Raw genomic sequence first — 16,138 nt, forward strand, 5'->3', positions numbered from 1 at the left:
CCTTTAATGGTTGCCAGTAAAAATACACATAATGGTATAAAGTAGAGGGTTGGGCTGATTTCTTTCTAGCCCAGACTGTAGATTTACGCAGCCTGTCGCTGACAAACACTTATTGAAGTACTCCTTAGATTTTGTGTGCATTGAAACTAATTCATTTGTTGACACATTCATAATACATCATCAAGAGTAAACTGAGAAGGCACATGCAAAATACAACCCCGATTCCAAAAAAGTTGGGACAAAGTACAAATTGTAAATAAAAACGGAATGCAATGATGTGGAAGTTTCAAAATTCCATATTTTATTCAGAAAAGAACATAGATGACATATCAAATGTTTAAACTGAGAACATGTATCATTTAAAGAGAAAAATTAAGTGATTTTAAATTTCATGACAACACCACATCTCAAAAAAATTGGGACAAGGCCATGTTTACCACTGTGAGACATCCCCTTTTCTCTTTACAACAGTCTGTAAACGTCTGGGGACTGAGGAGACAAGTTGCTCAAGTTTAGGGATAGGAATGTTAACCCATTCTTGTCTAATGTAGGATTCTAGTTGCTCAACTGTCTTAGGTCTTTTTTGTCGTATCTCCCGTTTTATGATGCGCCAAATGTTTTCTATGGGTGAAAGATCTGGACTGCAGGCTGGCCAGTTCAGTACCCGGACCCTTCTTCTACGCAGCGATGATGCTGTAATTGATGCAGTATGTGGTTTGGCATTGTCATGTTGGAAAATGCAAGGTCTTCCCTGAAAGAGACGTCGTCTGGATGGGAGCATATGTTGCTCTAGAACCTGGATATACCTTTCAGCATTGATGGTGTCTTTCCAGATGTGTAAGCTGCCCATGCCACACGCACTAATGCAACCCAATACCATCAGAGATGCAGGCTTCTGAACTGAGCGCTGATAACAACTCGAGTCGTCCTTCTCCTCTTTAGTCCGAATGACACGGCGTCCCTGATTTCCATAAAGAACTTCAAATTTTGATTTGTCTGACCACAGAACAGTTTTCCACTTTGCCACAGTCCATTTTAAATGAGCCTTGGCCCAGAGAAGACGTCTGCGCTTCTGGATCGTGTTTAGATACGGCTTCTTCTTTGAACTATAGAGTTTTAGCTGGCAACGGCGGACGGCACGGTGAATTGTGTTCACAGATAATGTTCTCTGGAAATATTCCTGAGCCCATTTTGTGATTTCCAATACAGAAGCATGCCTGTATGTGATGCAGTGCCGTCTAAGGGCCCGAAGATCACGGGCACCCGGTATGGTTTTCCGGCCTTGACCCTTACGCACAGAGATTCTTCCAGATTCTCTGAATCTTTTGATGATATTATGCACTGTAGATGATGATATGTTCAAACTCTTTGCAATTTTACACTGTCGAACTCCTTTCTGATATTGCTCCACTATTTGTCGGTGCAGAATTAGGGGGATTGGTGATCCTCTTCCCATCTTTACTTCTGAGAGCCACTGCCACTCCAAGATGCTCTTTTTATACCCAGTCATGTTAATGACCTATTGCCAATTGACCTAATGAGTTGCAATTTGATCCTCCAGCTGTTCCTTTTTTGTACCTTTAACTTTTCCAGCCTCTTATTGCCCCTGTCCCAACTTTTTTGAGATGTGTTGCTGTCATGAAATTTCAAATGAGCCAATATTTGGCATGAAATTTCAAAATGTCTCACTTTCGACATTTGATATGTTGTCTATGTTCTATTGTGAATACAATATCAGTTTATGAGATTTGTAAATTATTGCATTCCGTTTTTATTTACAATTTGTACTTTGTCCCAACTTTTTTGGAATCGGGGTTGTACAGCAGGTATAAAAATGTGAAAAAAAGTGGATTACTTTCTTGATAACTAGCTTTTAAATGCCTTTGGAGGAGAAACTACAACTATGTAAATACTGTAGATTAAATATATATTACACTTTCAAGTCAAAGTACAAATTACATGAAGGGACAAACAGCTATTACTGACCGTGGGTATTGAAAACATACCAAACCCTGCTATCCGGATATCCAGTTTGGGGAAACAGAAACCAGGGAAAGAAAAATGTTCGTTTTATTTTAAGATAAGACATCTAACAATAACAATAATAAAGTACAGTACAGCTCACCATGGCTCTCTACTCTCTTAATAAAACACATCTGTTTTAGGGTTGTTGGATTAACACTGAACCTATAACCTACAGAGGACACAACACCAGCTAGAGAGAAAAAAAAAAAAAAAGTTGTCCAGTCCGGAATGCATGAGTGAAAATTGCTGAAACCACATCTTTTCAAATCCATACCAAACCATGTCAGGATTAGACTTTTCACTTAAAATGCATCCTCAGGGAAACTGGAAACACAGGACCTGAGCATGCATAGATGTGTGTGTGTGTGTGTGTGTGTGTGTGTGAGATCCAGAGATATACCGGTATAGAAATACAAACCAACCGCCTTCATGTTTCTTTCTCGTCCCCTTACCCAAAATTCCATACGGCTCATACGGCTAGAAGGCAACACAGAGCAGCAAATTAAGCGTGTTTGCGTCCTGTCACACTAACAACATACGACAGTTCTGGATCATACCACTCAGGACAGTATAGGAGTGGATGAATGTAGATTTCTGTACATCACTGTGATGAAGGGTGCTGGACAAAAACAACCACAAAAACATAGTTGGGAACGATGAAACATACATCATTCAGAGACGAAGAGCCAGAAGGATGTTTGCATGCTCTCTGATATAAATGTGATTGGATCTGCGAGCCTCTGTTATCAAGTTACCCATAAACCTCTTCTCTAGATCACAACACAGGCATACTTATGTACAGTACAAGAACAAATTAACCTCCAAAGTCACAGAGGCCACATCACCTCCAGTGAGATTGACAGTAAATAAATAAATATAGCAAATCAAATAATCTTCAGTTGACTTCATTATGATTAACCTGAAGCACAATGCCAGAGGCGTGTGTGTGTGTGTGTGTGTGTGTGTGTGTGTGTGTGTGTGTGTGTGTGTGTGTGAGAGAGAGAGAGAATACTGTATGTGCAGAAGCAAACATTTGAGATCACCACGGAGACATGGGTGGAGATCCCGGGGGGGACAGGGGGGACATGACCCCCCAATTTCTGAAAAACATGAATTGTCCCCCCTAATAAAAATCCCCTAATTATTCAAAATTGTACAAACAAATGTATTTTCAGACAAATGATTCCCTGTGCAGTACTTTTTGAATGATGTGGCGAGCCTCTATGAAGTTGTGATTTATGGTTGCATGGTATGAGTTGCATACGGGCAAAAAAAAAAAAAAAAAAAAATCACTTTTGTGTCCCCCCCCCAGTCCTGACATCGGATCTGCACCCCTGCACGGAGAGGCATCTGAGGGTGAAAAAACAAAGGCAGCTAATTTGCTTGCTCATTCCTTCATTCTTTCCTTCAGTATCTTCTTAATTTACTTGTTCAATTTCTCAGCCATTCACTCACTTACTCATTTGTTGACTCGTTCATTCATTCACTCCCTCCCTCCCTCCCTCCCTCCCTCCCTCCCTCACTTGCTCACTCAGTCACTTGTTCATTCACTCACTCATGAGTCGCTTACTCAATCCTCACTCATTTCACACACTGGCATCACTTCCTCTCATCGCTGACTTATTTGCTTGCTCACTCATTCACAATTGTATTTCTCTAAAAGTCGTTCACTTGCTCACTCAAGCTCGTAACGCATTCACTCAGTCCTTCCTTTATTATTCACTCACATCACTCGCTTATACACACCACTCATTCACCCAAATACCTAGAAGATGGCAGTGATTATTAGACACACAGTACTAAAGAGCCCTCAGTGCGACCCCTCAGTCCCTCACCTCTGGGGCGATGTAGTCGGGTGTCCCACAGAATGTACGCGTTGTTACCCCATCATATATGTTCTCCTTACACATGCCAAAGTCTGCAATCTTGATGTGCCCCTCAGCATCCAGCATCACGTTGTCTAGCTTCAGGTCTCTGAAAGAACACACACACATACAGAGTCTTTTACACACAGCAATATCACAACTGGGCAGCACAGCTCATCTCTCATCTCATCCTGTTCTACAGGGTCGCAGGCAAGCTGGAGCCTATCCCAGCTGACTACGGGCGAAAGGCGGGGTACACCCTGGACAAGTCGCCAGGTCATCACAGGGCTGACACATAGACACAGACAACCATTCACACTCACATTCACACCTACGGTCAATTTAGAGTCACCAGTTAACCTAAGCTGCATGTCTTTGGACTGTGGGGGAAACCGGAGCACCCGGAGGAAACCCACGCGGACACGGGGAGAACATGCAAACTCCGCACAGAAAGGCCCTTGCCAGCAACGGGGCTCGAACCCGGACCTTCTTGCTGTGAGGAGACAGCGCTAACCACTACATCACCGTGCCGCCAAATTTATGAACATGACTTACAGTAAGTCCTCTCAGGAAACATCCCAGATCGTCTCATTATAGATCATTAGCCAGCATGACCAGGAAAGGTTATGGAAATTTATGAATATGACTTCAAATTATTCTCGGTAATCCTGTCACTGTCCCATGATAGCAAACTACCTCGCATTAGCAGTGACAATTATGAAACTTTATGAATATGACTTGGGCGGCACGGTGGTGTAGTGGTTAGCGCTGTCGCCTCACAGCAAGAAGGTCCGGGTTCCAGCCCCGTGGCCGGCAAGGGCCTTTCTGTGTGGAGTTTGCATGTTCTCCCCGTGTCCGCGTGGGTTTCCTCCGGGTGCTCCGGTTTCCCCCACAGTCCAAAGACATGCAGGTTAGGTTAACTGCGCTAACCACTACATCACCGTGCCGCCAAATTTATGAACATGACTTACAGTAAGTCCTCTCAGGAAACATCCCAGATCGTCTCATTATAGATCATTAGCCAGCATGACCAGGAAAGGTTATGGAAATTTATGAATATGACTTCAAATTATTCTCGGTAATCCTGTCACTGTCCCATGATGGCAAACTACCTCGCATTAGCAGTGACAATTATGAAACTTTATGAATATGACTTGGGCGGCACGGTGGTGTAGTGGTTAGCGCTGTCGCCTCACAGCAAGAAGGTCCGGGTTCCAGAGATGAGATGAGACTTAAATGCCTCTGAAAAATCCTGTCAGACTGTCTCGTGATAACTAACTAGTTAGCATTAGCAATGATGGTTATGAAAATGTATAAATAACTTCACAAATAATACTCCCAGACATCCTGTCAGTCTGTCTCATTATAGCTAACTAGTTAGCATTAGCCAGCGATTACAAACATTTATGAATAACTCATAGAATCCTCTCAGAAATCCCGTCAGACAGCTAATTAGCTAGCCTAAGCAGTGATACATATATGTTATTTCCAGCTGGGAGGTCCGTATCGTGAAATACCGTGACCGAGGTCTTGAAAGTACTGAGCGAGGCCCTCTGGGCCGAGGTCAGTATTAAAGGCCGAGGTCACGGTATTTCACCATACGGACCGACCTTAAGCTGGTAAATAATATATTTCTTTTTTCTTTACCAAATTCTAACAGAAAACGAGAGCGCCCGAAAGGGAAAACCGAGCCGAGCCGCCATTTTGAATCCTCATTCACAGCTGTAATGCAAATTGCTTCCTCCTCGGTATACAAGTGCACTTCCATGGCAGGAAAAAAACTAAATTTTGCCGCCTATGTAGTCTCCTATTTATACAAAACTGAGTCATTCAGGATTCAGACATGTTTTTGCTCGGCGTTAGCAACAGTTACAGGTTTTTAGCTTTCTCCTGAAATGTCTTCTTTTATTTCTTCTTCCTCAGGGTAGTAAAACTCGCTTTTGCCGTGAAGACCGTCGTTATCGCTATCCATGCTGTAAAATTAATGATATTCTCCTGAGAAATGCTGGCAAAAATTGATAAGGTTTTTGATAAAAATCTTATAAATAAATCTTATTTCAGAAAAAAGATAAATGTTGACAAAAAAAATGCTACCATGTTTGTTGTTGTGAACGAGCGAGTCGCCAGAGGTCCGTAACCGGGGTCCGTATCATAGGATACGGACTCGCTCGCCAGCCAATCAGAGCGCTGATGGAAACCGGGCCGCGAAAAAAATAATTATGAATATTATTAAAAACTTGACAAAAATACTTGCAGAAATCCTGTCAGTCTGTCTCATACAGCTAACTAATGACCAATAGCAGCTGAAATGATCGAAATTATTATTGAATTAAATTCATCTCAGAAATCCAGTCAAACACTCAGATGCTACCAGTAGCAGTGAAAATGGTGGAAATTCATGTTAAATTCCTCTCAGAAATCCTGCCAGACTGCCTCGTTTTAGCAAACTAGCGCATATTTGCAGTGTTCAAGTATGAAAATTTATGAATATAACTTGAGAATCCTCTCAGAAATCCTGACTGGCAGTCTCATGATAGCTAACTAGTTAGCATTAGCCAGTGATTATGAAAATTCATGAATAACTCATAGAATCCTCTCAGAAATCCCATCAGACTACCTTTTGATAGCTAATTAGCTAGCCTAAGCAGTGATACGTATGAATATTATTAATAACTTTACAAACATACTTGCAGAACTCCTGTCAGCCTGTCTCATACAGCTAACTTATGACCAAAAGCGGTTAAAATGATGAAAATTTATTACTGCGTTAAAATCCTCTCAGAAATCCAGTCAGACTGTTACATGCTATCAAACGGTGAAAGTGAAAAATACTGGAAATTCATGAGTATTTGGTTCGATTCCTCTCAGAAATCCTGTCAGACTTGCTTATGTTGGCTAACTAGCTAGTATTTGCAATGTTCAATAATGAAAATTTATGAATATGACTTTAAAATCCTCTCCGAAATCCGATCCGGCTCTCTCATGGCAGCCAATTATAGCTATGAAGATGAAAAATTTATGAACATGGCTTAAAATCCTGTGAAAAATACTGTGCGAGACTGTCTCACGATAGCTAACTAGTTAGCATTGGCAGTGATGATATGAAAATTTATGAATAACTTACAGAATCCTCTCAGAAATCCCGTCGGGCGACCTCGTGATAGCTAATTAGCTAGCCTAAGCAGTGAATATTATTAATAACTTGACAAAAATACTTGCAGAAATCCTGCCAGTCTGTCTCATACAGCTAATGACCAAAGCAGCTAAAATGATGTTTTATTTATTATTGAGTTAAATTCCTCTCAATAATCCTCTCAGACTGTCTCATGACTGTTAACGAGCTAACATTAGCAGTAAAGATTATGAAAATCTATTATTACTCGTTACGTTTATGACAATGTAGATTCATTATTAAATTCCCCTCCGAAATCCTGTCACATTGTCTCGTGATTGTTAACACCAAGAGAAATGATTATGGACATTTTATTCCTTAAATTCCATTCGGCAATCCTGCCTTCGCGTCTCATGTGAGCTTTTGAATAATTGCGAGTTGAAATATCTGGACTCTCTTCCTGGCTTTGACGGCGTATACCGTACTGCTGCTGTAAAAAAAAAAAAAGAAGTAATTAAATTATGCCTTTAGTTTAAAAAAAAAAAGAGTGCATAGAGGACATCCATCCATGTGCATCTGCTAAAAGGTTTCATCAATCCCTCTCTCTCTGGCCATATAAAGACAGACGGTCATATATTTGCTGATGTCTGTGTGTAACAGGGTGTGTATGCATGCTCTGTTTCCCTAGGTCTACTGAGCAGATGGGAATTAAAGAGAACTGAAATGAGCAGAACAGCTGGAACAGCAGGAGACACAGATCAGATGAGATCGGGTGAACTCACACGCACACACACACACACACACACACACACACACACACACACACACACCTGGAGATAAGGGCACTAGAGCTAGAGATGCCTTACTGCCACAAATACGGCACAGGAACTTTGAGTTAGAGTTAAACAGTAAATAGTACTGGATCTGGTGGCAGGAAGTATTTACAGAGGCGTAGCTAGGATTTTTCAGGGGGGGGGGTGTCACACACTGACTGAGTACATACCTGCAGGTTTGTAAGTGAAAAAACACATTGGAGAAAATAACACAGTCTTTGCATCATTCTTTCATCTCATGTTGCGAGCTCTTGAGATGTCGGATAATGATTAGGCCAAATCAGCTTTATCCGGCAGTGTATGGATAGCGGCTCGACATCTTACCCTAGTCAACCGATTCAGATCTCTCTATTCTTGTTGTCTTACTGCTCGTCGGCCAAAATGTTTCTCACACTGCAAAAAATGATCTCTTGTTGAGAGAAAATATCTTTAATATGGGTGAATTTATCTATTATTTCTTATTAGAAGTTTACTAGTACTCAAATATAAGATTATTTAGCTTACTTTGAGACGTTTTTACTAAATTTCAAGCCTTAAATTTTCTTACTCTATTTGGCAGATAATTTTGCTTCTTTCTAGAACTGAATGCTTAAAATGAGCAAAATTATCTGCCAATAGAATAAGAAAATTTAAGGCTTGAAATGAGTAAAAACGTCTCAAAGTAAGCTAAATCATCTTATATTTGAGTTCTAGTAAACTTCTAATAAGAAATAATAGATAAATTCACCCATATTAAAGATATTTTCTCTCAACAAGAGATCATTTTTTGCAGTGCAGTAAAAGGCGTCGTGGATAACGAACGGCAAAGATCTCGTCAATGTCGATCGCTCTGCCATATGTTTTCTTGATGTCGTGTTCTAGAAACGACACACTAAAACTTAGCTTCGAAGCCACAAAATGCAACTTTGATGGAAAAAAATATAATAAATTGCTTCACGTCGAAAGAAGGAGGAAGGTTTCGCTTGTTTTGACATGGCGAATTATTAAGACAAGAGGAAATACTTGTAATTCGCAACTAAAAAGACTGCAGCTATACTGGCAGCTTGGCCATGCTTTCTAGTGCGATCGTGTTGCACTTGCACAGAACTGGGTTTTTGCGCCCAAACCACAGGAAGTCCATACAAGGTTATAGAAACCCTAATGAGGCTGAGGTGACAATCTAGTTTAAAAAAATTTTTTTAGAAAAACTACAGTGGGCACTTTTCTAATATTCTTATGCGGCTGTTGAAAAAATGTATGGTCTGACAAAGGGGGGGGGGCACAGGCACCTCAGGACCCCCCAGCTACGCCCCTGAATTAAATCATGCATTCTTTATTCACACACACACACACCAAAATGCAGCTTGTATTTGAAACATTGTGACTTAATGCACTTTGAAAGGAAAAAAAAAACATAAAAATACATGTGCCTGCTTTGTCACCTGTATATTATTCCCTTCTTGTGCAGGAAGAACAGCCCGATAGCGATCTCTGCTGCGTAAAACCTGTAATGACAGACACAACACTGTTACCTCATTCTGTTCATGCCGACAGGTGACAATCATCCACAGCTTTTCTGCAAACCATGTTATGCAAATGAGGTAATCTTGGCCAATCAGCCGGCTCTATGACAGGACTTAAAATACAAAAAATTCCCTGTTTCAAGAAATAATTCTTACGCATGGCTTGCTTGGTAAAGACACTGGGCAACTGAGGCAAAATGCAGACACTAAACTGAAATTATTTTAACCGGTTGTGATTAGACTATTGATGAGACAAAGACATGTTAAAGACATTCAAATATGAGCATGCAAAATCCAACAAAGATGTCGTTTACATCTTGTTAAACTAGAAGGGCACTTGGTATGGCGCATACCTCCACCAAGGCCCATATTCGGATTTGCATCAAAATCTACTCAATTGTTCCTTGACCCACGGCCCATCTTTCCTCAAAATTTCATCAAAATCTGTTCACTACTTTTTGAGTTACACTGGAAACAGACAAACAACCAAAGAAAGACAAAAATATAACGTTCTCCAACAAACTTGGCTGAGGTAATCAAGAAATATTTATTATTGGATATTCAGCAGTGAGTGTTTAAAATTGAGAAATATTATTTATTTTTCTGGAACAACTTGAATCAGAAATTTGCAAGAGCCAAAGTTTTTAGCACTCTGAAAAGGCACTTTAGGTTTATAGGCCATACGTATAAAACTTCTGTTTTTCAAGTCCACCTGCCTTTCATAAAGCACTCATTTAATGTTTATTTACGATATGAGAGCAAGCAGCTCATGAATTCCAGAAAGATTTAAAGTTTTTCCTTTAATGGCTTTTTTCTCAATTATTTTTGTTTGATCTGTGAGAAGGATACTGTTTAAACAGCAATATCTTAAAGCTAGACGGCCTTTTGATTTCATAAAATCAGTGAAATTGAGTTCCCGCTGAAATTTGGTCATTGCGATATATGTTTATTTCTGTAATATCTCACAAAATATCGGGCCATTCTGTGGCTGGGAAGTTATTTACAACCCCGATTCCAAAAAAGTTGGGACAAAGTACAAATTGTAAATAAAAACGGAATGCAATAATTTACAAATCTCAAAAACTGATATTGTATTCACAATCGAACATAGACAAAATATCAAATGTCGAAAGTGAGACATTTTGAAATTTCATGCCAAATATTGGCTCATTTGAAATTTCATGACAGCAACACATCTCAAAAAAGTTGGGACAGGGGCAATAAGAGGCTGGAAAAGTTAAAGGTACAAAAAAGGAACAGCTGGAGGATCAAATTGCAACTCATTAGGTCAATTGGCAATAGGTCATTAACATGACTGGGTATAAAAAGAGCATCTTGGAGTGGCAGCGGCTCTCAGAAGTAAAGATGGGAAGAGGATCACCAATCCCCCTAATTCTGCGCCGACAAATAGTGGAGCAATATCAGAAAGGAGTTCGACAGTGTAAAATTGCAAAGAGTTTGAACATATCATCATCTACAGTGCATAATATCATCAAAAGATTCAGAGAATCTGGAAAAATCTCTGTACGTAAGGGTCAAGGCCGGAAAACCATACTGGGTGCCCGTGATCTTCGGGTCCTTAGACGGCACTGCATCACATACAGGCATGCTTCTGTATTGGAAATCACAAAATGGGCTCAGGAATATTTCCAGAGAACATTATCTGTGAACACAATTCACCGTGCCATCCGCCGTTGCCAGCTAAAACTCTATACTTCAAAGAAGAAGCCGTATCTAAACATGATCCAGAAGCGCAGACGTCTTCTCTGGGCCAAGGCTCATTTAAAATGGACTGTGGCAAAGTGGAAAACTGTTCTGTGGTCAGACGGATCAAAATTTGAAGTTCTTTATGGAAATCAGGGACGCCGTGTCATTCGGACTAAAGAGGAGAAAGACGACCCAAGTTGTTATCAGCGCTCAGTTCAGAAGCCTGCATCTCTGATGGTATTGGGTTGCATTAGTGCGTGTGGCATGGGCAGCTTACACATCTGGAAAGACACCATCAATGCTGAAAGGTATATCCAGGTTCTAGAGCAACATATGCTCCCATCCAGACGACGTCTCTTTCAGGGAAGACCTTGCATTTTCCAACATGACAATGCCAAACCACATACTGCATCAATTACAGCATCATGGCTGCGTAGAAGAAGGGTCCGGGTACTGAACTGGCCAGCCTGCAGTCCAGATCTTTCACCCACAGAAAACATTTGGCGCATCATAAAATGGAAGGTATGACAAAAAAGACTTAAGACAGGTGAGCAACTAGAATCCTACATTAGACAAGAATGGGTTAACATTCCTATCCCTAAACTTGAGCAACTTGTCTCCTCAGTCCCCAGACATTTACAGACTGTTGTAAAGAGAAAAGGGGATGTCTCACAGTGGTAAACATGGCCTTGTCCCAACTTTTTTGAGATGTGTTGTTGTCATGAAATTTAAAATCACCTAATTTTTCTCTTTAAATGATACATTTTCTCAGTTTAAGCATTTGATATGTCATCTATGTTCTATTCTGAATAAAATATGGAATTGTGAAACTTCCACATCATTGCATTCTGTTTTTATTTACAATTTGTACTTTGTCCCAACTTTTTTGGAATCAGGGTTGTAATTTGAGAGGATTCCTGAGCAAATAATGTGCAGGAATTTGCTCGCTTTGTGCAGTCAAGCAGACAGAGGAAGTGCGTGTGTGTGTGCATGCGCAGGTTTACCTTGACCGTGCACTGACAGTTACATAATTTTGTCAATAAACGAACAGCTGATCACACCGAGGTGCTCGCTGACCGCCGATATTTATTAGTTTGGTCCTGTGTTTCCTTTCCTTCGTATATAACATAACGTCTTTTCTTCTCGCTTTCCGTTACGATAGTCAGTCTTTCACGTTTCATTCACACACTCACGTCCTCCATTTTTCTCTCCTGTTTCAAATTTGTATCCCACAATGCCTTGCACGAACAGGGAAAGCCCACCACGTGATGCATGACATAGTATCTTGAATTGGATCATGGTGAAGCAGGAAAAAATAGCGGAAAATTTAGGGCCATTCATTAATTGTCCTATTTAAAAAAACTAATACAATTGGAAGTCTGTGATTCGAATTCAGTAGCTTTCGGTCCATTAAACAAAAATAATTGGGTGTCAGGGAAAATTCTTTTGATGACCTAAACTTGAAAAATCTGAAAAGCAGTATACCTTTAAGAAGGCAGTGCTATTCTGATCATTCAGAAGGTCGAGTCACTTTTTAGTTAGAGGTTATTTTGACAATTGTAGATACATTTAAGCACATTCAGTAATTACTGTATCAGACGAGTATGGACCTCCGTGGGAGCCATCCAGTTATCATGGACGATATGGATATTATTAAACAAGCTAAACATCCATCTTCTTGGAAAGTGTCCTTCGTTTGGGTGATATGAATAAAAAGAGGCCATGCAACATTCTGTCTTTTTATACAGCAATAATCTTTTACATAGAACTGGACATGAGGAATCATTCAAAGTTCAAGTGATTTGCATATTATATGCAGTACACAGGTTTACATGCAGGTGTAAATAAGATCAGTAAATCAAACATGCACACAGCTTACACTGCCTGAGGTTCCTTAAATTTGCCAACTTGCTGAATGTGATACATGAGGTCACCACCATTCACGTACTCCATCACAAAATACAGACGGTCCTGAAACGAGAAAGAGAAAAGAAGAGGGAGTCATCTTCATCTATCGCTGTGGCAGTGAAGGCTTGGCTGAGCATTAAGCAATTATTGGATGAGGTTGAACAAAATATGATGATTTGTTCGTGGCGAGCAAGCAATTATTTGCCGATGCCAAAGGCAGACACTAACAAATCATGATATTTTGCAAAAAACAAGTTCAAGAATTGTATTATCATTCAAATGATTTAAAAAAAAATACTGATTATAAAGTTTGCGCAATGTGTTTTCACTGTTTTTACTTTCAATTGAAGAAGCCAACTCATTGTTTGTCAATTTATGGAAGCGAGCCATGTTGACATAAGTATGAAGTAGAGGTGGACAGTAATGAAGTACATTTACTTGAGTACTGTACTTAAGTACACTTTTGAGTATCTGTACTTTGCTTGAGTATTTTTTTATTTTTTTGGGAAACTTATGACTTTAACTTCATTACATTTGAAAGACAAATATCGTACTTTTCACTCCAATACATTTCTATCAAGGTCCTCGTTACCATGAAACAGCTTTGAAAGTGGATGTTTTTTTCCTTTTCTTTTATAAAACGTGATTGTTTTTTTCGCAGGTGACACTGAGACAGCCTATCAGAAAATCACAGAAGATTCGTTGTTTTAAATGTTTGCTTTATTTGCCTAAAACGAACCACATCACGGCCTACAAAAACTTGCCGTCCAACCCGCGGAAGCATACTGAGGTCTGTAAATGTTTTATTCCAAGAGAAAGCTTGCAATGAAGTTGTCTGTGCTTTTTGAACTAACGATAATGTTGCAATGCAGTGGGGCAAAAAAGTATTTAGTCAGTCACCAATTGTGCAAGTTCTTCCACTTAAAAAGTTGAGAGAGGCCTGTAATTTTCATCATAGGTACACCTCAACTATGAGAGACAAAATGAGAAAAAAAATCCAGAAAATCACACTGTCTGATTTTTAAAGAATTTATTTGCAAATTATGGTGGAAAATAAGTATTTGGTCAATAACAAAAGTTCATCTCAATACTTTGTTATATACCCTTTGTTGGCAATGACAGAGGTCAGACGTTTTCTGTAAGTCTTCACAAGGTTTTCACACACTGTTGCTGGTATTTTGGCCGATTCCTCCATGCAGATCTCCTCTAGAGCAGTGATGTTTTGGGGCTGTCGCTGGGCAACACAGACTTTCAACTCCCTCTAAAGATTTTCTATGGGGTTGAGATCTGGATACTGGCTAGGCCACTCCAGGACCTTGAAATGCTTCTTATGAAGCCACTCCTTCGTTGCCCGGGCGGTGTGTTTGGGATCATTTTCATGCTGAAAGACCCAGCCACGTTTCATCTTCAATGCCCTTGCTGATGGAAGGAGGTTTTCACTCAAAATCTCACGATACATGGCCCCATTCATTCTTTCCTTTACACGGATCAGTCGTCCTGGTCCCTTTGCAGAAAAACAGCCCCAAAGCATGATGTCTCCACCCCCATGCTTCACAGTAGGTATGGTGTTCTTTGGATGCAACTCGGCATTCTTTCTCCTCCAAACACAAGTTGAGTTTTTACCAAAAAGTTCTATTTTGGTTTCATCTGACCATATGACTGTAGCGCTTACAAAGTGTGGGTGGAGCACAGAGGACGGTAGGACAACGCTTTAACGGCAGAGAAGGCTTTTTATTCAACAACTTTTCAGTTTCAATCGCCAGTTTCTAGTCTGCTGCGTAAGCACACACACACACACACTCTCTGCGTTCTGGTCCCGGGTTGCGCTCCCTCTGCTCTCTCTCTCATCTCATCTCATCATCTCTAGCCGCTTTATCCTTCTACAGGGTCGCAGGCAAGCTGGAGCCTATCCCAGCTGACTACGGGCGAAAGGCGGGGTACACCCTGGACAAGTCGCCAGGTCATCACAGGGCTGACACATAGACACAGACAACCATTCACACTCACATTCACACCTACGGTCAATTTAGAGTCACCAGTTAACCTAACCTCCATGTCTTTGGACTGTGGGGGAAACCGGAGCACCCGGAGGAAACCCACGCAGACACGGGGAGAACATGCAAACTCCACACAGAAAGGCCCTCGCCGGCCCCGGGGCTCGAACCCAGGACCTTCTTGCTGTGAGGCGACAGCGCTAACCACTACACCACCGTGCCGCCCTGCTCTCTCTCTGCCTCCTTAAATAGGGAGCGGTTACTGGGAAAACACACAAAACACAGGTTAATCACTGTCAGGTGTAGCGATTCTGCCACTCACCTTCCCTGGCTCCGCCCTCCTGTCACAGACCGGCGCTTGACCACGCCCCCGCTGCCACAATGACATTCTCCCAATCCTCTTCTGAATCATCCAAATGCTCTCTAGCAAACTTCAGACGGGCCTGGACATGTACTGGCTTAAGCAGGGGGACATGTCTGGCACTGCAGGATTTGAGTCCCTGGCGGCGTAGTGTGTTACTGACAGTAGCCTTTGTTACTTTGGTCCCAGCTCTCTGCAGGTCATTCACTAGGTCCCCCCGTGTGGTTCTGGGATTTTTGCTCACCGTTCTTGTGATCATTTTGACCCCACGGGGTGAGATCTTGCGTGGAGCCCCAGAACGAGGGAGATTATCAGTGGTCTTGTATGTCTTCCATTTTCTAATAATTGCTCCCACAGTTGATTTCTTCACACCAAGCTGCTTACCTATTGCAGATTCAGTCTTCCCAGCCTGGTGCAGGTCTATAATTTTGTTTCTGGTGTCCTTTGACAGCTCTTTGGTCTTGGCCATAGTGGAGTTTGGAGTGTGACTGTTTGAGGTTGTGGACAGGTGTCTTTTATACTGATAACAAGTTTAAACAGGTGCCATTAATACAGGTAACAAGTGGAGGACAGAGGATCTCTTAAAGAAGAAGTAACAGGTCTGTGAGAGCCAGAAATCTTGCTTGTTTGTAGGTGACCAAATACTTATTTTACCGAGGAATTTACCAATTAATTCATTAAAAATCCTACAGTGTGATTTCCTGGATTCATTCCCCCCATTCTGTCTCTCATAGTTGAAGTGTACCTATGATGAAAATTACAGGCCTCTCTCATCTTTTTAAGTGGGAGAACTTGCACAATTGGTGGCTGACTAAATACTTTTTTGCCCCA

General features: G+C 41.0%; 1 protein-coding gene across 2 annotated transcripts in view; it reads right to left on the bottom strand.

Moving 5' to 3' along the window:
• prkcaa (protein kinase C, alpha, a) overlaps positions 1–16,138 on the bottom strand; it is a 517,863-nt gene that overhangs the window by 123,790 nt on the left and 377,935 nt on the right. The window contains exons 11-14 of one of the 2 annotated variants that reach the window (XM_060918930.1): positions 12,924–13,015; positions 9,257–9,319; positions 3,861–3,999; positions 3,247–3,375 (exon numbers count right to left, since the gene is read on the bottom strand). In XM_060918930.1, the coding sequence (XP_060774913.1) occupies positions 3,262–3,375; positions 3,861–3,999; positions 9,257–9,319; positions 12,924–13,015 (408 nt within the window). In that variant the 3' untranslated portion in view covers positions 3,247–3,261. Of the gene's footprint in view, positions 1–3,246; positions 3,376–3,860; positions 4,000–9,256; positions 9,320–12,923; positions 13,016–16,138 lie in introns of those variants that run through there. The other variant, XM_060918929.1, reaches the window with a different exon arrangement.

This window comes from Neoarius graeffei, chromosome 4 (genome assembly GCF_027579695.1).
Source record: "Neoarius graeffei isolate fNeoGra1 chromosome 4, fNeoGra1.pri, whole genome shotgun sequence".
Classification (NCBI taxonomy): domain Eukaryota; kingdom Metazoa; phylum Chordata; class Actinopteri; order Siluriformes; family Ariidae; genus Neoarius; species Neoarius graeffei.